We start from the raw sequence: 21187 nt of genomic DNA, 5'->3' as shown, positions 1-21187 counted from the left end.
AAACAAACTCAGACAAAGCAAAGACTCATTCCAAAGGAGGAATTGTCATCTAGATGAAAGGTAACACTTCAGAGCAGTGTGCTGTGATACCTCTGTAAAATTAATGAGGTCTCAGTAAAAGCAGACCTCATTAAAGTATCTACCATTAAATCTTTCCTGGAAAAACCTCATCTCTTGTGTGGATTAACTGACTTGTCAGCCAGCTCCTACTGTAAAGACCACAAGGTGAAATATGGCAGAGCCAGCAGCAGCAGGAGCTCCTGGCTTCCAGGCCAAACAACATTCACTTGCTAATATTGACTAATTAAAGCTAATATAACCAGCAAAACAGCACAAATAAGAAAGAGCACAGTAAAAGCAGCCAGGTTTTAAGTTAATAGAGAGATCCAGATTCAATCAATGTGGTGCACAGATGAAACCAGGCAGCCTTGCAGTGACTTACACCTCAGGGACAGGTTTCAAGAGATGCTTCCCCTCCAGGACACAACAATGCTGACATCTTGCCCAACACTTCAAAGCTGTCATGGATATGAACAACTTCACACAGAGACTGTGTTGGGAGAAGGGAAAGGCACAAATGGGTCTTATGCTTTTGTGTCATAGCATTTTAGGATCTCCATCTCTGCACATTCAAATTCACTCCTTTGGGGGAATATTCACCACAGGACAGTAAGAGAGTCAGATTCAGAAATGAAGTGAACTGGTGTTGGAGGAGCAGCTGAGGAATGATTCAACTCAACAGAAAAGTGAAGAGAAGCTGACAGATCAGCACTTGTTACTTGCTTTCAAACTACACTCACTGCCATGCAAGGAGTAATAGATTTATAGAATCACAGAATTGTCAGGGCTGGAGGGGACCTCAAAGATCAGCCAGTTCCAACCCCCCTGCCATGGCCAGGGACACCTCACACTACAGCAGGTTGCTCACAGCCACATCCAGCCTGGCTGCAAACACCTCCAGGGATAAGGCTTCCACCACCTCTCTGGGCAACCTGTGCCAGGCTCTCACCACCCTCATGGGGAACAACTTCTTCCTAACATCCAATCTCAATCTCCCCACTTCTAGTTTTGCTCCATTTCCCCCAGTCCTATCACTCCCTGACACTCCCAAATGTCCCTCCCCAGCTTTCCTGTAGCCCCCTTCAGACACTGGAAGGCCACAAGGAGGTCTCCTTGGAGCCTTCTCTTCTCCAGACTGAATTACCATTGGAAAATTCTGACCCATGAATTGTGACCTCCTCATCCCTCAGATGAAGGAGAAAACCTACAGACACATGAATTGTGAAATATGTCATTCCCCCCTCCAAAAAGCCCCCAGCCAAGCCAACCCCACATCTCTTTGGGGGATATATTTCACAGTTTACAGTTCTCACTTTAATTGCTCATGGTTGCTATGGAGCCCCCAAGTAAGCCTTCAAGAAAGATTTAGGAGGAGTCAGCAATAAGCAGTGAATTTATGACTCTGCAGAGTCATGAACCAGGCAGGATAAATTCCTACCAGCTATTACCATTCAGAGGATGCTGTGCCTCAGGTTTATTAACATGATCCTGAATAAATCTTTTTAGTAGCTCTTTTTGACAGAGATAGCAAAGCCATCAAGGCACAACTGGATGATCTTTTAACAAACTATATTTCTTGTCCTTGTATGAAATTGAGGTTAGATTTACTTGAGTTTCTCACAAATTAAAAGTTCATCATTTCATTTATTAAAGGAACACTACAGGGAAGTTGTCTTAAGTCAATAATACTCCTGTAACAACTAGGCTGTGTGCAGCACTTATCCCTGCTGATGCACATAAGTAGTTAACATCATCTCTATCACACTTCCACATATATTCTTCAGACTACCTGAACTGTGGGGAGCAAGTTCTGCACCATGAGGGTGGTGGAACACTGGAACAGGTTGCACAGGGAGGGTAGTTGGGGCCCCATCCCCAGAGGTATTCAAGGTGAGGCTGTGGACAGGGCTCTGGGCAACCTGATATAGTGGAGGATGTCCCTGCTAAGTGCAGGGGGGGTTGGACTGGATGACTTTTGGAGGTCCCTTCCAGCTCAAACCATTCTGTGATTCTCTGACAAGTAATCCCCTCCTAATGCACAAACATACCCCTGCTGCACACAGAATAAAGAATCTTTACTGACAGATATCAACATTATCAAAATGATAACTAAATCAGTAAGTCAATAGTCTGGGGCCTCCATTACAGGAAGGATCTGGAGGTGCTGGAGGGTGTCCAGAGAAGGGCCATGAGGATGAGCAGAGGGCTGGAGCTGCTCTGCTGTGAGGACAGACTGAGGGAGTTGGGGCTGTTCAGTCTGGAGAAGAGAAGGCTCCAAGGAGACCTTATTGTGGCCTTCCAGTATGTGAAGGGGGCTACAAGAAAGCTGGGAAGGGACTTTTGAGGGTGTCAGGGAGGGATAGGACTGGGGGGGATGGAGCAAAACTAGAAATGAGTAGAGTCAGATTGGATGTTAGGAAGAAGTTCTTCCCCATGAGGGTGGTGAGAGACTGGCACAGGTTGCCCAGGGAGGTGGTGGAAGCCTCATCCCTGGAGGTGTTTGCAGCCAGGCTGGATGTGGCTGTGAGCAACCTGCTGTAGTGTGAGGTGTCCCTGGCCATGGCAGGGGGGTTGGGACTGGATAATCCTTGAGGTCCATTCCAACCCTGACAATTCTATGATCTACACCACAGACATTTCCTTCCACCCTGATAAAAGCCTACAAATCATGCAACCAGGCATACACACACACACACACATCATTGGCACTTCTGTTCTGCTGCACTTCAATCATCTCAAACTTCAAGTAAACAACTAAATGAAATAAAATCAATAAAACAAACCCCACATTTCCAAGATTAGGAAAAGCAAGCCCTGGGGACATGTGAACATCTTTCACTAGGGAGTTCCAACCGACCAAACCAGAAGCCCTGACTGCAAATGTTCTAATAGGAAAAATTAAATAGGGAAAAATAAATTAAAGAGAAACAGAAAAAAATACATGGCTGGGATCTCTATTTGTTTCCAATGGACAAAAAAAAAGGGGATTCTAACTGGTTTTAACCCTGGAAGTGCTGTGAGAAACTGAGCACAGCTTCACCACTTGCACCAAGGGAAAACTCTTCTCATTTCCCAGCTGCAGCACAAACCAGCAGCCCAGGACAGCAAAAAGAATTCATTGCATTCCCTCTCTCTGCATGCTTTGAGAACAATGGGAGCTTACATCTTGCTTTCAGTGATTCTATTCTCAGTGGCAATCCCCTGTCAGCTGCTGGCCATCCAGAGTGGCACATCTCTTCACCCCTGCTTTTTGATGCTCACGAGGACACAGGGCTCACAACCCCACTGGAAACACCCTGAAGAGAAGAGCAGCTTACCAAGTGGCCTCAGGCACTTGCAAAGAGGTTGTTCAGAGCAAACATGATATACTTGCAAGCATTTACCACTAGCACTGCATCAGAAACTAAATAACCAAGATTTTGTCACCTATGGTACTTTCTATTCTGCCCCACACTCTCCCATGCTTGGTTTAGAATAGAATAGAATATACCAGGTTGGAAGAGACCTTCAAGATCATTGTGTCCAACCCATCAACCAATCCAACCCACCTAAACAACTAACCCACGGCACCAAGCACCCCATCAAGTCTCCTCCTGAACACCTCCAGTGATGGTGACTCCACCACCTCCCCAGGCAGCCCATTCCAATGTGCAATCACTCTCTCTGTGTAGAACTTCCTCCTAACCTCCAGCCTAAACCTCCCCTGACGCAGCCTGAGACTGTGTCCTCTTGTTCTGGTACTGGCTGCCTGGGAGAAGAGACCAACCTCTGCCTGTCTACAACCTCCCTTCAGGTAGTTGTAGAGAGCAATAAGGTCACCCCTGAGTCTCCTCCTCTCCAGGCTAAGCAACCCCAGCTCCCACAGTCTCTCCTCACAGGGCTGTGTTCCAAGCCCCTCACCAACTTTGTTGCTCTTCTCTGGACTCGTTCCAGCAAGTCAACCTCCTTCCTAAACTGAGGGGCCCAGAACTGGACACAGTACTCGAGGTGCGGCCTAACCAGTGCAGTGTACAGGGGCAGAATGACCTCCCTGCTCCTGCTGGCCACACTGTTCCCGATGCAGGCCAGGATGCCATTGGCCCTCTTAGCTGCCTGGGCACACTGCAGGCTCATGTTCAGTCTACCGTCGACCAGCACCCCCAGGTCCCTCTCAGCCTGACTGCTCTCAGCCACTCTGACCCCAGCCTGTAGCTCTGCATGGGGTTGCTGTGGCCAATGTGCAGAACCCGGCACTTGGATGTGTTAAATCTCATGCCGTTGGACTCTGCCCATCTGCCCAGCCTGTCGAGGTCCCTCTGCAGAGCCTCTCTACCCTCCAGCAGATCAACTCCTGCCCCCAGCTTGGTGTCGTCAGCAAATTTACTGCTGATGGACTCAATGCCCTCATCCAGATCATCAATAAAGATGTTAAAGAGCAAGGGGCCCAGTACTGATCCCTGGGGCACACCACTGGTGCCTGGCTGCCAGCTGGCTGTGGCACCATTCACTACCACTCTCTGGGCTCGGCCCTCCAGCCAGTTCCTAACCCATCTCAGTGTGCTCCCATCCAAGCCATGGGCTGACAGCTTGGCCAGGAGTTTGCTATGGGGAACGGTGTCAAAGGCCTTGCTGAGGTCCAGGTAGACTACATCCACAGGCCTCCCCACATCCACCAGGCGGGTCACCTGATCATAGAAGGAGATCAGGTTGGTCAGGCACATGAGCTTCACTGACTCAGTGTGGGCCCTAAGTAGTTAGTCAGAGTCTTCCAGACAATGAAAGGTGGAAGGAGAAAGCTTTTATGGAAGAAAGGGACAAAGGAATACAAGTTAAAAACAGAAAAAGAAAAATCCTGTGGGGAGCAGCAAGCTGGCAGGGGACTTGGCCAGTGCACAGGGCTTACCAGATGCAAAAAGCAGCCAGTCAATATTCTAGTCACAACACAGGTGATAAAATGGATGTGGAGAGATAAGGACCTTTGGGGCTACTTACAACTTGAGGAATATTAAAGCAATGTGACTTTCAGAAGGGTACTCTGAGAGCCAATCACCCAAAATACTTTGGGAAGTCTTGGCCAAGCATACAGAATGGAATGGGATGGGATGGAAAAGACCTTTGAGATCATCAAGTCCAACCCATCACCCAACACCATCTAATCAACTAAACCATGGCACCATATTTAAAAGACTTCTCAAGATCCCTCTGGGTTTCAACGCCACAACTCCCAATATAATTTAGAGGAGGTTCCCCACCCCACCTCAGTCAGACACCCAAACCATCAGAAGGAACATATGGGGTAAGTTAGAGCTCTGCAGAAATCATTGATGGGGCAGGGATGGGGCAGGCTTTCCAAGACCCCACTGTGTTGCAGGAACTTTCATTGCTTCCTTAGATACTGGCTTTTGGACCAAGATATTTCAGATCTTTATAACCAAACAGCATTTCAAGCAACAACTCAGCACTGAGTTTTTAGTACAGAGTGTTTAGTACTGAGTTTTTCAGAGTGTTTAGTTGACTATTTATGACCTGCTGCACAAAAATGAAATTGTTTTGTACTAACTTGAGTGCATATCAGTTCCAAACAACTGCCACAATTAGTCCTGGAAAGGCCAGCAGTACAGAGTGCTAACAGACCTGAGCAGAGCAGCTCCAGTCCTCCCAACTGCTTTGATAATGGGAAAGATGATAAGCTGGGAGTAAATAGCAACACCAGCGAGGACAGCAGGCTGACAGCTGGTAGCAACTGCAAGAGATGCTAAAGAAAGCCCCCAGCTCTCTGTGTGGAGCTAGTGCTACACTTCACAAAGCTGTTCACTGCCCAGTACAGAAACAGAAGGGTGTTTGCACCCCAGAACCAAAGAGGAGAAGAGAAGTGATGTCATTGGAAGTCTTTCCCCCCCTTCACACATTTCAGCTCCCACAGCAAATCTGTGAGACTTCTGAGAAGTTTAACTACATTCCATGGTCAGAAACAGCCTCAGAGTCAGGACAAGCAGGGATGAGCCAGACCTTTGTGGATCCCATGGATGTGGAATTCCAGGCTGCCACCAGATGCATTTCACTGCCGCAGGAGTGATGCTGAAATTCCTGAAAGCAGCCAAAGAAATTGGCTCTCCAGTGTCATAAAATTCCAGGGGCACCACTTATGAGCACAGCCAGTCCAAGGTATTTAGCTCAGGAATGATTAATCACAGTTGAATCAGCCTTTTGTTTCTTTCCTGACATCTCAGAGCCCTTTCTAGTATTCCATCTATCTGAAGTCTGGCCATGCCTTGATACCGAAGGAGACTGTTTGAAATAATTCCATTTACTTTGGCCTGTGTACAAGTCTGGATAAAGATTTCAGTCAAAACACCTCTTCCCATCACAGAATGGTCTTCAACCAGGACACAGAGATAACACAGCAAGGAGACACAGAATTTGCTACCCACTTCAAAGTCCACCGAGAGCTATTTACAAGCTCAGCGGAGAGGCTTCAGGGAAAGCAGAGCACTGACCAAAACAAGTAAGCAAAGCAAGTAACCGTAACTGCTCCAGCTGCTGTCTTTGCATGCAAATATTGACACTGGAAAAAAACCCAACCACAACTCAGAAACCCCAGAAATTCCCATAGAAAATGTCACCAACAAATCCCTTCCAGTGCCAGACCTCAGAAGAGAGCTTGATGCAAGGCGGGCAGAGGCCTGAATGGCAGCTACGCAGCAGCAAGCGCACCAACGTGTTGACACCAGAGGCACAGCCCCACAACGAGTGCCACCCACCACAACAGCTCTGATGGAAAGAACAGAGAGGTTCTCAAAGAGTTCAGCAGGGACTGGAAAATGGGAATTTAGTAAGAGAGGCATGGAGGCAAATTTGTAGCTTGGAAAGCTGTGGGCTGAAACAGACTGAGTATTAGCAGAGGGGGCAAAAAACCCACCCAGGAGCCTCTCAAGATCTCCCTGCTACAGCTGCTTGCTAAAATCGGTTCCCTGATCTCTGTAACTCACTAAAGTTTGTAAACAAGTGGCTTTAGCTGAAAAGCATTCCAAAGTACAGTACTTCAACAAAATAAGCAAGCCTGAGACCAAGATCATCCCCAAATGCTTCCTTTAGCCCAGACTAAGTGCATTCTGAAGAAGACTGCATCTTAGAGTCCTGGAAAACCTTCCAGGAGACTATTTTCCAATGTAGGAACCACCACATCTGACAGAGCCCGAGAAGTTTTGCCACAAGGTCATGAATTCCTCTGCAGAACCATTTTAATCTTGTACTACCCCAACCTACCCTGAAAAAATAACTCAATAATGGAACAAAGCCATTGGCGAAGGTTTTTCAGAGAGGTTTTCCATACTGCCATAGTTAAAGGGACTACAGAAACCCTTTTGTCTCAGTTCAATGCAGATTTTATTTTACCAGCACATAAATATGCATGGGAACAAATCTAAGAGAAGCTGGGAACTAAAACCCAGCTTAATATTGCAACATATTGCCTTCCCCCAGCCTAAGTAACCTCACCAGCACTGCACTGTGTGAAAATGACTTTGCAAACAAACCTAAGCTGCTGGGGAAAAGGAAGGGAATGGTGAGTCAAAAGCAACCTTGATTTTGAAGGGCTTTTGTAATCAGGTCCAGTCCATGGGGTTGGATATTCTTTAACCACTTACCTTCCTGTCTTAAAATCCAGGATTCTCCAACTCTGTCACTGAGCCACAAGAATCCTGACTTTAAGATCTTCTTCTTCCAGGGATTCCACTGCATTAGACACTATTTGTGCCCAAAATTGTTATCATTTGTGGAAATACAACTCTTAAGGTGGAAAGGCCACACACTGACCTCTAACAACACAACCTCTGCCAGTTCAGCCCCTGACCTGCTCAGAAGTGGCTAAGAACACTCAGCAGCTGCACAGTGCAGTCGTGCTGCAGGCAACTGGAGTGACCTTCTGGTCTTAAAGGTGACTCTTCAATGAAACCTTTTAGGACAAAGCCATAGAAAGTATTTAAAGAACTGCATAAGGAGCAAAGCAAGCATCTTAGCAATCCTACTGGAAAAAACAAACAAACAATTTCAACAAAATCTTCTGTGGATGCCTTGGACCTCCCCAGAGCACACAACAGGACAAAGACACCACCTGGATCGCTGTCGAGATCCCACCCGCAGTGCTGTGTCCAGCCCGGGATTTTTCAGCACAGGAAAGATGTGAACCTACTGGAGCAGGTCCAGAGGAGGCCAGAAAAATTACCAGAGAGCTTCAGCACTTTCTGCTGTGAGGCCAGGCTGAGAGAGTTGAGGCTGTTCAGCCTGGAGAAGAGAAGGCTTCAGGGAGCCCTTAGGGTGGCCTTTCAGTACTTACAGGGGGCCTGAAGGAAAGATGGGGACAGACTTTGTAGCAGTGCCTGTTTGACAGCACAAAGGGAACAAACCAAAAGCTCTAATCTAAAAAGGGGTAGACTTAGAGCAGGACTGAGGAAGAAAATGTTTTACAACTGAAGTGGTGAAACCCTGCCCAGGTTGCCCAGACAGGTGGCAGATGCCCCAGCCCTGCAAACATTCTAGGTCAGGCAGGACAGGGCTCTGAGCAACCTGTTCTAATTGGGGATGTCCCTGCTGACTGCAGGGGGGGTTGGGCTAGATGACCTTTAAAGGTCCCTTCCAACCCAAACCATTCTGTGATTCAGGGATTTGATGCTCCTACATGCAGCCCAGATGTCTGCATACGTGATCCCCTAGCAGCAGTGCTTCAAGGAGAGATGCTTGACTCTCGTGTTACAACCACAGCAAGTTAGAATCCAGAAGAGAGCTGGCACTCCAAGAAAGTGCCCCTGCAGAACAAGGCTTTAAGGCTTGCTGTTGGATATCTGTGCCTCCAGCCTAGCAGTCATGTATATTTAAATCCAAACCACCCAGCTATGTCCTCAAGTGCACAGCACTGATGCAGCCCTGGCCTGCAGTGTAACAGTTCATTGCCCAGATCCCGTTACTCCAGCCAGGTCTTTGACAGAAGGCCGAGTTTCACTCCATGCACAGTGACAGACTCCTTAAATCAACATCACGAAGTCACTGCTCCTTATATATCCCAGTTCATCAGCTATCCCTCCTCAGTCAGCAGGAAGGGAGACAGCTGCACAGTACAAACCTATAGTTCTGTGCTTCCATCAAAAACCCCAAACAGGAATGTCAGCTTAGGCATTTCCTCTGCTCACAACCTGGGACTAGGAGGAGGAAAACCTCCAAGATTTCCAAAAGCCTGCAGCTTCACTGTAAATATATCTAGCATGCATCTGTTCTCACTGAAACACTGCTGTGATGCTGTCCCTAGCCACCACTTCCAAACATCCTGGGACAAACAATTGGCAAAGAAAATTACCAGTGGTTAGCTGCTCTTCACCTCCTTCCTCTTACTGAATTTGCTTACTTGACAGTTTAACAACAGTTCCCTATAACCTGTCATTCTTCCACACTAATATTAAGGGAAGGGAGCCTCTGACATCTCTATTATACTGGAATAAAGCAAAACCTTCCATGTGTGATTCTGTGACTTTCTTCCCTCAAATTCATTCAATTTGTTTGGCCAGCAGATGCAGATAATGCAATGCAATAATAGTTTTGTTCCATACCCCCCAGTCCTATCACTCCCTGACACCCTAGAAAGTCCCTCCCCAGATTCCTCGTAGCCCCCTTCAGATACTGGAAGGCCACAAGAAGGTCTCCTGGGAGCCTTCTCTTCTCCAGACTGAACAGCCCCAACTCCCTCAATTCCTTCAGTCTGTCCTCAGAGCAGAGCAGCTCCAGCCCTCTGTTCATCCTCGTGGCCCTTCTCTGGACACCTTCCAGCACCTCCAGATCCTTCCTGTAACAGCGGCTCCAGAACTGGACACAGTGCTCCAGGTGGGGTCTCAGCAGAGTGGAGCAGAGGGGGAGAATCCCCTCCCTGGCCCTGCTGGCCACACTTCTCTTGCTGCAGCCCAGGATGTTTTTTCCTATACAGTCATCACTTTGAGCCTCACAATCTTTTAGCTCTTTGAAAGCTAGTTGAAAGCACTGCAGATGTTTAACACCCTGAAGAATAAAAGAGAAATCACTGCAGCTCTTTCTCCAGATTCCATGAGCTATGTCCTCTTTCCACAGGATTACCAGAGAGCTGTGGTTATGTGTAAATGCCTGTCAGTGTTCAGCACCCTGGGATTGCATCACATGATTCAAAAAGCAGTGACACATCTGCAAAGCAAAGGTCCCACAGTCACAAGAGCCAACACACACAGAAGGGAGACACCCAAGTTTAAACTGAGGTCAAGGCAACAGGGCTTACAAAGGAGCTCTGGTGACAGACTGGTTGCCCTAAACGTTCTTTGGATTCTCTGATCCTGTCTTCAGCAACCTGCTACCTGGCTTTAAGTTGTTGCTAAGGTAGCTCCTCATTGGTTTCAGCAGCTGAGCAAATCCCCCAACTCTGACAAGAAAAAACAAAGCAGCAAAACCCAGGAGCAGCCAAGACCATGGAGGGTCTTATCTTATCACTGCCTACAGTCACTGAGCAACAGATCCACAAACACACAAACCTAAAAGAGGGAGAACTGTAGTCTGTTGGACACTATACTGTAAACATGAGATAGTCAGGTAACCAAATGACAAACCATTGTCTCACAGCCTTGAAAACCTCTCCATGTGAACTGCTTTTAAGCCAACTTGTAATAAATACCACATGCAGCTGAATTGAAAAGAAATTTAACCCTAAGCCAAGTCAAATAGTAACTAACATTCAAATTTAACCATGTAAAGGCTCCCCTTAAATCCAACCTGACAACTAGAAAAGATGATATTACTGTGAACACTGTCAACTGATTTGATGGATAGCACACTGTGGAAATCAGTCAAACCACACTTTACCTTGTATCTCATTTTGGGGCACGAATGGATGTAGAAACCCATGTAATAAAAACAGAGCTCAGGAGCTTTCTCATGGAGTTGCCTGGTAAAAGCAATTTCCCTGTGAAAAGGAAAGGAAAGACAAATTGCTTTAGAATACAACCCTTACATTCATTTTGCCTCTTCACATTTTACAGCTCTTAACTTATTTCAGATCACCAGACTTCAATCAAAGAAAAAAGAAGATAATAAACTCAAAATTCAGGTTTAAAAAGATCCCAAAGGCAATAAAAGGGAAAATTAAAGCTTAATAGAAACAAATGCAAAACACCAAGTCAGATTTAAGAGCACTTTCATTCTGCATTTTGTCTTGACTTCAAACACAAACAGAAGTGACTGAGAGTCTCCAACAGATTTCTTGTTACTATTCATGCCCCCTGGGATGCTGCAGCAACCTGGCCCAGGCATTGCAGACAGAGTCAGGAACATGGCTCAGGAAAAGGGCAGAGAACATTTCAAAAACAAGCTTCCAGGAGCAGCCTCTTGGCTGTCCTACGCTTTGCATTCTAGCAAATTCCCACTCCAGACCATAAGACCATCCATCTGTATTCAACAAAGGGCACTCTGCACCTCTCCCATGGCTGACTGCAGGATTTGTCTCATCTCTTCTGAAGGAGAAGCATCCATGTAGTCCAAAAGGAAGTGTGTGGGTGGGTAATTTATTGGCACATGGAAGTAAGAGGATGACAAATACAGAATTAACCAGGCTGGAAAAGACCTTCAAGATCATCCAGTCTAACCTATCACCCAGCACCATCTGAACAACTGAACCATGGCACCAAGTGCCTCATCCCATTTCCACTGCAGTGCTCATTTTTACACCTTTTGTAACTCTGCTGTTCAGCTCTGCAAGAGTTTGCTGAAACAAGGATGCTGGCTCCCACTTCCAGTGCTGAAGGCATAGGAGGATCTCTGCAGAGGCATATAGGAAGCACATACAAACCCTGGGGTTGTTTTAGCACTTAATACTTTTAGTAGTAAGGTGTTTAAATGTACTGCAGCCCATCCAGTTGCAGAGTTTGCTGAGATGATCACCAGTTTGTTAGGAGCCCATACCTGTAAAGAGCCATTCAAAAAGGAGAATGTCTGGAAGGAAAAACCTCCCTGACTTCAAATACAGGGAAATGGAAGAGACTCCAGAAAGGAGATTCAGGTGCTACCAAAACCAGCATCATGAAATTGTCAGGGTTGGAAGGGACCTCAAGTATCATCAAATATGATAATCAAACATGCAAATATGAGCTTCAAATACATAATCTCTGAGATGTGGCATGAAGTCAAGTCACTCCACCATTGCATGCAGATTATCCTGCACTTGATTAAAACAACTATCTTAAAAACCTGGAACATTATAGGGAGAAAAAAAACCAACAACAATGAAACATAAAAACCTCCAAACTATTAGCTTTGCATTAAAAAAAAAATCTCTTAAACAGCCTTTGCAATTGGACTAGACTCCCTGATGGGACAAAACAAAGACTCAAAGTGAACAGGCAGTGAAATAAATAAACCATAATGTGAGGAGGTAAAAAATGTGCTCCAGCAGCAAGCCTTACCATGGGCAAGAGAATGCATGTGCTAGCAAAGCTAGCTTGCTTAGAACTACAGCCAGTGTCCTCACCTGCACTGCAGTGATATGCCAACCCCACTCTAGGCAAGGCTTTATTTGAGGGGTGCCAAAATAGCCTTCTCATCCGCCAACTCCATCTGCCTACACCAGGAGCAGCACTGAGGAGTCACTCTATGGCATAACACACACTCACCTGCTTTCTCTCCAGCTAAATGTTTCCTGTGGAAAAGGGACTACAGACTTGCAAATACCTTCCAGTAAAGCTTTCAGTTATGAGACTGAAAGGTCAAGGTGAGAAGTCTTGAGCACAGCCCTATGAGGAGAGACTGAGGGAGCTGGGGGTGCTTAGCCTGGAGAAGAGGAGGCTCAGGGGAGACCTTATTGCTCTCTACAACTACCTGGAAGGAGGTTGTAGCCAGGTGGGGGTTGGCCTCTTCTCCCAGGCAACCAGAACAAGAGGACACAGTCTCAAGCTGTGCCAGAGGAAGTTTAGGCTGGAGGGGAGGAGAAAGTTCTTCCCAGAAAGAGTGACTGGCTGTTGGAATGGGCTGCCCAGGGAAGTGGTGGAGTCACTGTCCCTGGAGGTGTAACAGACTGGATGTGGCACTTGGAGCCATGGTTTAGTTGTCAGGAGGTGTTAGGCAATAGGTTGGACTTGATGATCTCTGAGGACTTTTCCAGCCTGGTTAATTCTATGACATTAGATCTGCAGAGCTGCAACGGTTGTTAGTGCTGGGCAAGAGCAGGCAGCTGGTGAGGAAGACTTGGACTCCTTGCATCAATACAAAACTCAGACTTCATATTTCAGTGCTACATAATCCAGCTCCAAAATCAACTCAGCTATTTGTCCTCCACCCAAACAGAGGTTATGAATCCTGAGCCTGCCTGCTTTCCATGACTGGAGGCTGTAGGGTGAAGGTTTAACGTTTCCCTGCAAACAAGAGCGAGAATCGCCCGCTAGTTCTTGAGCAATTTTTCACTTTGGTAATCCTTGGCTCCTTCTCAAGTAGCTGCTTCTCCCCTCCTTCTTCACTTACATGCCTACATACTGCAAGTGATCTTCAAATCCCATCCTTTCTACAACTCAGCAGCAAAAATTCTCCATGCAGCATGAAGTGGAAGTGACAGCACTGCAACGCAGTTTAAGCTCCTCGGAGTAAAATTGGCAACAGCTTTGAAGGTATCAGATTCCTCTGCAACTTCCTAAAGCCTTCCTACTTCTTTTCATTTTTTATTTTTTCCTCTTTTTAAAAGAAGAAAAAGGAGGCTGGCTCCCTCTAAGACTGCTGGGAACTCATTTTTCTTGCCTTGAGTGCTGCAGAATTTATAAGCTGCTTTCTCACTGGCGGAGCCACACACACGTGTTGGACCTAACAAGTTTGGTATTTATTGTGGAGAACATTTTAAGTCATTTCAAGCATTCAGATGGATTGTGGCAGCTACACAGAATGATGTCTCCTATACAAACACTAACACACACCTCTCAGGGGGACTTAGTGTTTTAAGCTGCATGTTCACCTTGCATGGGAGAAACACAAACAAAGCCCCATCAGCCTAGTTTCAAGTATCTAGCATATCTAATACAGAGTCTACAAACCTAGACCAGTAATAGACAGAGAAAAGAATCATTTCTAAGAATCACAGAAGTTGCAACTTTTTTCCCTGCATTTTAATATCCTGATGAATTTTGTAAAGCTGTGTCCTGGTCTGAGCCAGAACAGACTTCATTCTCTTCAACAGTTTGAAGATGAGCTGATCTCCCCTTCTCCACTCTTTGGTTAACAGAGAGGGTCTGTCACTTGCTGAAGTGGCCAGCCCAGCCCTAACCCTTGATAAATCATTGAATGCTTCAGAAAAATGATTAACTCAGACTCTGTTTTAGACAGAGACCTCTGGAGATGCCCCAGCAAGAGTTACATTAATCACAGACTACTTCATGTAAACAGAGAAGCAAGAAAGCTAAGAAACAAATGGACATGCCCAAGCAGTTGCACTCTTTTTGCTCTCCTAATAATGGTGATGGAATCATAAAATGGCTTAGGGAAGAGCAACAGTAACTGGCAATTTAGCATCCAAGTCTCATTCAGAGTGAAAAGCATTACTCACTATTCCTACTGTTCTGCAAGACTAGGCTGATGGTTAATTTAAGGCTTTAAAATTCATAGGATTACTCTCCCAGTCAGCCCTTCTAAAGACAAAGATAATGAGATTAACATGACTGCAAAATACACTTAGTGCTAGTACAGCAGGAGACTACTAATTCAGAAGACAACAGGTTTTAGGTACTCTGTTATTTATGATCTCCATCTGCACAAAACTATAAAAGTGATTAATTTCATTTGGTGACTGGGCTAAGAAAAAGGTCAAGGGAGAAATTATTTCTATTCAAAAGGGAAAAAAAGGGGGGGGGGGGGCGCTTTTCCTGCTGAAAGCAAGCAATACTAAATTACTTTCAGGGGCAATAAAAAGTTGGCATTTTGTTTCTGAGGGGTTTTGGAATCCTTGAAAACATTTAGCTAGCTAGAAAGACACAATCCTAGTCAAGGGTGGCAGTTACAAACTTACCTACAATGCAAGTGACTGTGGAGAAGTAAAAGGAAGAAAAACCACACCACAAATACTTTGCTGGGGATGGTGTTACCAGTGTAACTTCAGACTGGGAAGAGAAGCCCAAGCTTAAAAACAAAGAGTGAGAATTGATACTGGGGCTAAGCAGGCAATAAAAACATCCTCTTACCGGAGCGCAGAGTAGACTCCCAGCGACAAGAAAGCGTAGTCTGGATCATAGTACAGATAGACAGAGGACACGCAGTAGGGCAGGACATCAATCACACCAACAGCAATTATCTTCCCATCCAGCCAGTACTGCTGGTGGAAAGAACCATAGCCACATTCTGGTCCATCTGGTGCATTCTCTGCCTAAGTGAAAACAAAAGAGGGATGTAATTGCCTGCCAGGTAGGCTTCCAGCATGCAAACTAGGTGAGAAATCATTTTAAACACAAAAGTTAAACACCCAGGGAAATTACTCCTGCTCTCCATCACCAGAGAAAGGAAAAAAGGCATTTGAGAAGCAGGGCAAACAATGGTAGCTCATGGTATCATTTTCAACCTGCACTCTACTCATAAGCCACAAACTCTACACATCAGACATCCCCAACAGCTCTGCACACAGCCTCTGCCATCTGGCACTGATAGCACTGACATGATAAAGAACATGATTCATCAAGTTGTTAATGCATTACTACATGCAAACACATCCTGCAGATACCCTTTATTTGACTGACTTACTCTTCAACATGAGATGAAGCCCAAAGAAAGGTAAAACACAGACATTTCCCTCTCTCTGGCACTTCCCCAAGCTGGCTGTGGCTACCTCCTTCCCCCAACACTTTGTACAAGAATGCTGCTGTTTCTCTCCCCCAAGCCCTTAGGTACTAGAAGCCAGAGAAATTCAGTCTCTCAAAGCAGCCATGAAAATGCATAGAATGGCTTAGGCTGGAAGAGACCTCCGAGATCATCTAACCCAACCTCCCTGGCATGGGCAGGGACACCTCTCAAAAACTGCTTGTGAAGACCATTTGTAAACAGAACTGAACAGTTTGCTCTGTGTGAGGTTTACTCTTTATGACCAACAAACCATCTTTTACCTAACAACCTGAAACTGTGCTGCAAGAGAATCTGTGGAACGTCCTCCTCCAGCAGCCCACACCAGAATACCTTCTGCAAAAACACTGCTGTTGTGTGCTGTGCATTCAGGGCTGCCTCCAGACAGGGGGAAGCACCCTGAGCCAGAAAGTGATGCTTCAAATAAAGAAGAAAATGATCTCCTAATTTCAAGTGTATTACACAAGCCATTTTGGCATGCCATGCTTTCTCCCACGTCAAACTTCACTTTAATCCTGAATTCCACTGCGCTCAACTTAATTATCCATCTAGTCATGTTTTGCTCCGCATTGCCAGAGCTTCAGAAAGCTGCTTCTCACTCAATAAATCTGACAATGTTGCCTACTCTCACCAACTGGTTTGCATTACAAGGACAGGAGGTGGGTTTAATCAAGTATTTTGATACAGTAGCGTAGACTGAAGAGATGATGGGCAGGAGAAGGCATTCTAACCGGTACCACATGTGTCAAAGGAAAGCAGGCACGTGAAGAAAGGCCACTTCAACTGCCTTACCCAAGCAGTAAGCCCCAAAACCAAGGGCACACAACAACAAACATTTGCATTTTTGGATGGTTCTAAGGCAGAAAGCTGGCTATGGAGCCACAGAGTGTGTCAAAGTGAAACAGCCAAAGCTTGGAGAGCAAGATCTGCAGCACACAAGCCTGTTAAGCTTGGATACCAAGACGTTAAACTGAGCTTGTTCTCATTCAGGTAAAGGTTACTGATTCAACACTTAGGGTTTCATACAACATCCTCAGCTTTTCAGCAGAGCCTGATGAAATCCCATGGTCAGTAGTGAAACTTTCAACCCAGTAAGAGATCTCATCTAGTTTTATCTCAGCACAGGTTAAGTTGTCTTCTCTGCTCCAAGGGTGCAGCCAGTGACAGGGAAAAAATGAACCATCTGCAAGCCAAGGAGGGGCTTGATTGGTAATAGAATGCAGACTGGCTTGAGTAGTTTCAGTTAAACCAGATTTGCTTTCTCTGTCAAAACTTCATCATGCAGGATTTAATGAATGTTAGAAGAGACAGTCTAAGCTAACATGGAAAAGATTTTCACTCCAAGTCTTCTGAAGTTAAATGAATGCTGTGGCTGTGTGTGACCCACCAGACCTCTGCAGAATGAAGTATTAGCAGCAGTTAAGAATATCTAGTAAAGCACAAACTGCAGCTCTTTGTCCTGATCATAAGAGGTGGTGCTCTGTGACAAACATGACCAGCACAGTGCTGATGTCAGGAAAGCTGTTCAGGGATCTCCATGATGCTAACCACAAGTTTTATAAAGTAACATTTTCCTTCTCCTTAGAAAAGCTTCTCACACAATGGAATCCTTTGTGATGCTTCTAAGTATTGTGCTTTCTCCACTCTCTCAAATACTTGGCTCCCATGATTTCATAGAATCACAGAATGGGCTGGAAGGGATCTCCAAAGGTCCAACCCCCTCTGCACTCAGCAGGGACATCCTCAACTAGATCAGGTTGCCCAGAGCTCTGTCCAGCCTCACCTTGAATATCTCCAGGGATGGGGTCTCAACCACCTCCCTGGGCAACCTGTTCCAGTGTTCCACCACCCTCAGGGTAAAGAACCTGCTCCTAACAGCCAATCTAAATCTGCTCTTCTCCAGTTTGAAGGCATTGCCCCTGGTCCTGTCTCTGCAGGCCTTTGCAAACAGTCTCTCTCCATCCTTCTTGTAGCCCCCTTCAGGTACTAGCAGGCTGCTATGAGGTCTGTGATTCTGTGATTCCCTGGAGCCTTCTCCTCTCCAGGCTGAACACCCCCGGCTCCCTCAGCCTGTCCTTGTAGCAGAGGTGCTCCAGCCCCTGATCATTTCCGTGGCCCTCCTCCAGACCTGCTCCATCAGCTCCATGTCCTTCCTGTATTGAGGGCTCCAGACCTTGGACACATCACTGCAGCTGAGATCTCACCAAAGTGCTAGAACTACCTCTCAGGATCTGCTGACCACACAGCAGCCCAGGCTGCCAGTGGCCCTCTGGGCTGCAAGTTCACGCTGTCTGCTCCTGTTCAGCTTCTCATACACCCCCCAGTCCTATTCCAGAGAGCTGTTTTCTATCACCTCATCCCCCAGTCTCTACTGAAGTGAGGACTGTTCCAGCCCAGGTGCAGAACCCTGCACATGTTCTTGTTGAACCTCATGCTGCATCCAAGTAATTTGATGGTAAAGTGGTCAAAGAATAGGAAAGGTTTTCCTGAAGCAGGGTGCAGGATTTCACACTGCTGATGTGTCCACCTGGCACCCTTATTGTCAAAGGTAATGTAAAGGTGACATCAGGTGGGCAAAACCCACCAGAAAGGACTTACCTTGCCTATCCAAAATTACACCTTGGCCCTGCAATCAATCCAGATGGATCCACTTAATCCAAAGGAACAACAGGCACTCATGAATTATTCTATTCTGAATGTATGGAAAGAGCCACAAAACCAAGAGAGAAATCCAGGACACTGGGTTCAGCTCTTATTTTTGTGGTTGTTTCCATAGAATGAAAACAATTTTCTCTCCAATGTTCAGACTAAATAATACAGAGGAAAAACAACCTATTCCATCAGATGATAATTGTACCTCTGTCTTCACACTGTGCTGGCTAATGGCTCCATGAACACATTTGACTGCCCATATTTTATAAGGCATCATTAAGACTGCAATATTTAATAGGGGCTGGTATGACACATTGCCCCAGTTAGCCCATCTCAGTGTAATAAACTGCATATAACTGAACCTCAGTGATGGTGAGAGCACACACTGTTCTTCAAAGCACATTCTCTTTACTTTCAAGAGATGTTTTGCCATGATGATTCCAGTGAGGATGGAACTTCTCCTTGCTAACCCATATGCCAGAGCAGTGTGCCCCTGAAGAAGGCCCTGCACACCTACTTACCCCCATTGGTTCCTGACCATACTAACTGCCTCAATTCTTTTTCTCTGGATGGTTTCATGAAGTTTCTTATTTTGAACTTCTCCATTTTACCCTCTGCTGTGGATGGAGGGAGGAGAATGGTAGGAAATGCATCTTGTATAACAAAGGAGGCAATAAAAGCCAGGAAACCCTTGACTTCTGCACTCCAGTGGAAATTATTTGCCAAATCAGTGAGGTGATTCATTCCAGCAGTTCCCTTCCCAAAGGCACACACACAACACCTACCAGATGGTAGATCTCTATCTCTTGGTTAGTAACACATTTCCCTTTCAGTACTACGTCCTCCTGTCACTAGGGATTAGAGGAGATGCTGTGAAAGCAGCCTCCAAACCCCACCTCTGTCAGCAGAGAGCCTGCACTGCCTGTTTTCACCTTTAAAGAAGTCAGAATGGATCCTCACAGAAAAAAAAAGAGGCCAAGAGCATCCTGGCTGCAGCAGGCAGAGCTCTGCCTGCAGTCTGAGGGAGGTGAGCCCTCCTCTCCACCCTGCACTGGTGAGGCTGCATCTGCAGTGCTGGGTCACCAGTACAAGAAGCACACAGACTTACTGAGGCACATCTGTAACCATCATGAAGCTCATGGAATGGTTTGGGTTGGAAGGGACCTTAAAGATCATCCAGTTCCAAGCCCCCTTCCATGGCCAGGGACACCTCCCACCAGACAAAGTTGTTCAAAGCCCCATCCAGCCTGGCCTTAGACACTTCTGGACTTAGAGCCTGCACAACTTCTCCTGGCAACCTGTTCCAGTGCCTCATCACCCCCACAGAAAAGAACTTCTTCCAGTCCAAATCTGTCTTCTTTCAGTTTGAAACTGTTACCCCTCACCCTACCACTACACTCCCTGATAAACAATCCCTCCCCAGCTTTCTTATAGGCCCTCTTAAAGCATTGAAAGGCAGCAATAAGGTCTCCCCAGAGCCTTCTCTTCTCCAGGCTGAACAATCTCGTTTCTCTCAGTCTGTCTTCACAGCAGAGGTGCTTCAGCCTGCTTTCTGGCCTCCTCTGGACCCACTCCAACAGGTCCATGTCTTTCACATGTTGGTGGTCCCACAGCTGAACACATTTGAGGCAGCTGGCCAGAAAGCCTGCTGAGTTTCCATCTATGGTCCTGGAAAACCTGCTCTAGCTGACCCTGCTAAAAGCAGAGGGGATGGACTAGGTGATCTCAGGATATTTCTTCCAACCCAGACACTTCTGTGCTTCCAGTAAATCAATTCATTGTGTCAAAATGTAAGACACTATCTACAGAGGTAACTGCTGTACCTTACTGGGAAAGTGCAGTACTGGAGCTATACTGTCCCAGTGAGAGCAAGCATGCAGTGCTAAAACATGAGTAAAGCTGTGAAGGTACCAGAGACTTCAGCAGCAAAGATCTGCAGGATCACCATGGAGTGTGGTGCCTATGCCACTACAAGGGGAAAAAACCAATTTTAAAAGGCAATTTGCCAAGAACATAGGAAATGAAGTGAGAATACATGGCTAGTTACAGAATGGGAAGCAGCTCACTTTCCTCCACACTGGATCTATGCTGCTCTCCACACTGCTAGGTGAAGCACTGAAGACTGAACAACCCTGCAGCAAACTGAGCTGATGATTTAAAAGTATTGAGGGTGGTTAAACAAGAGCTGAGTGCAAACATCTACATAAAGATCTCTTTATACCAAATGATGAGAAAGGCAAAGGAAACATCAGATGTCCATAAATCCATAGAATGAAAATGCATGGGGTGTAAAATATTGCCCTGTGCACATCTGAAACAATGGTTAGGAGTCAGCAGTTGTCTCAGAGAAGATGCTTTTGAGAACAGCTTTATGAAGCCATCAATTTCATGCCTGGTGTCGGGCAAGATAGAAAATGACTACAGAGTAATTGGGGACAGATTGCAAACCAAAGCAGGATCATCAGTCAGTTGTGTAATGCCATGGCACATCTGAGTGCTGAGCCTTCTTCCAAGCTCTGTATCAAGATGACACAGAACAGCCCGGGAAGGACTAACGTAGAGCTGACTGTTAGTGAGGTCAGTGCAGCCCCTGGCTCAGAACACTGAGCACCAAACAGCAGGAACCAGCCCT

The 21187-nt window shown here is 46.1% G+C and overlaps 1 protein-coding gene across 2 annotated transcripts in view; it reads right to left on the bottom strand.

Moving 5' to 3' along the window:
- The window catches only part of ATE1 (arginyltransferase 1), an 85197-nt gene that overhangs the window by 41002 nt on the left and 23008 nt on the right, over nt 1-21187 (bottom strand). For both annotated transcript variants that reach the window (XM_054163506.1, XM_054163507.1), the window contains exons 9-10: nt 15255-15436; nt 10909-11008 (exon numbers count right to left, since the gene is read on the bottom strand). In XM_054163506.1, the coding sequence (XP_054019481.1) occupies nt 10909-11008; nt 15255-15436 (282 nt within the window). The remainder of the gene's footprint in view (nt 1-10908; nt 11009-15254; nt 15437-21187) is intronic.

The sequence above is a fragment of the Dryobates pubescens genome, chromosome 8, assembly GCF_014839835.1.
Source record: "Dryobates pubescens isolate bDryPub1 chromosome 8, bDryPub1.pri, whole genome shotgun sequence".
Classification (NCBI taxonomy): domain Eukaryota; kingdom Metazoa; phylum Chordata; class Aves; order Piciformes; family Picidae; genus Dryobates; species Dryobates pubescens.
The sequence above is the reverse complement of the archived record's forward strand: the minus strand, read 5'-3'. Positions and strand labels throughout refer to the sequence as shown.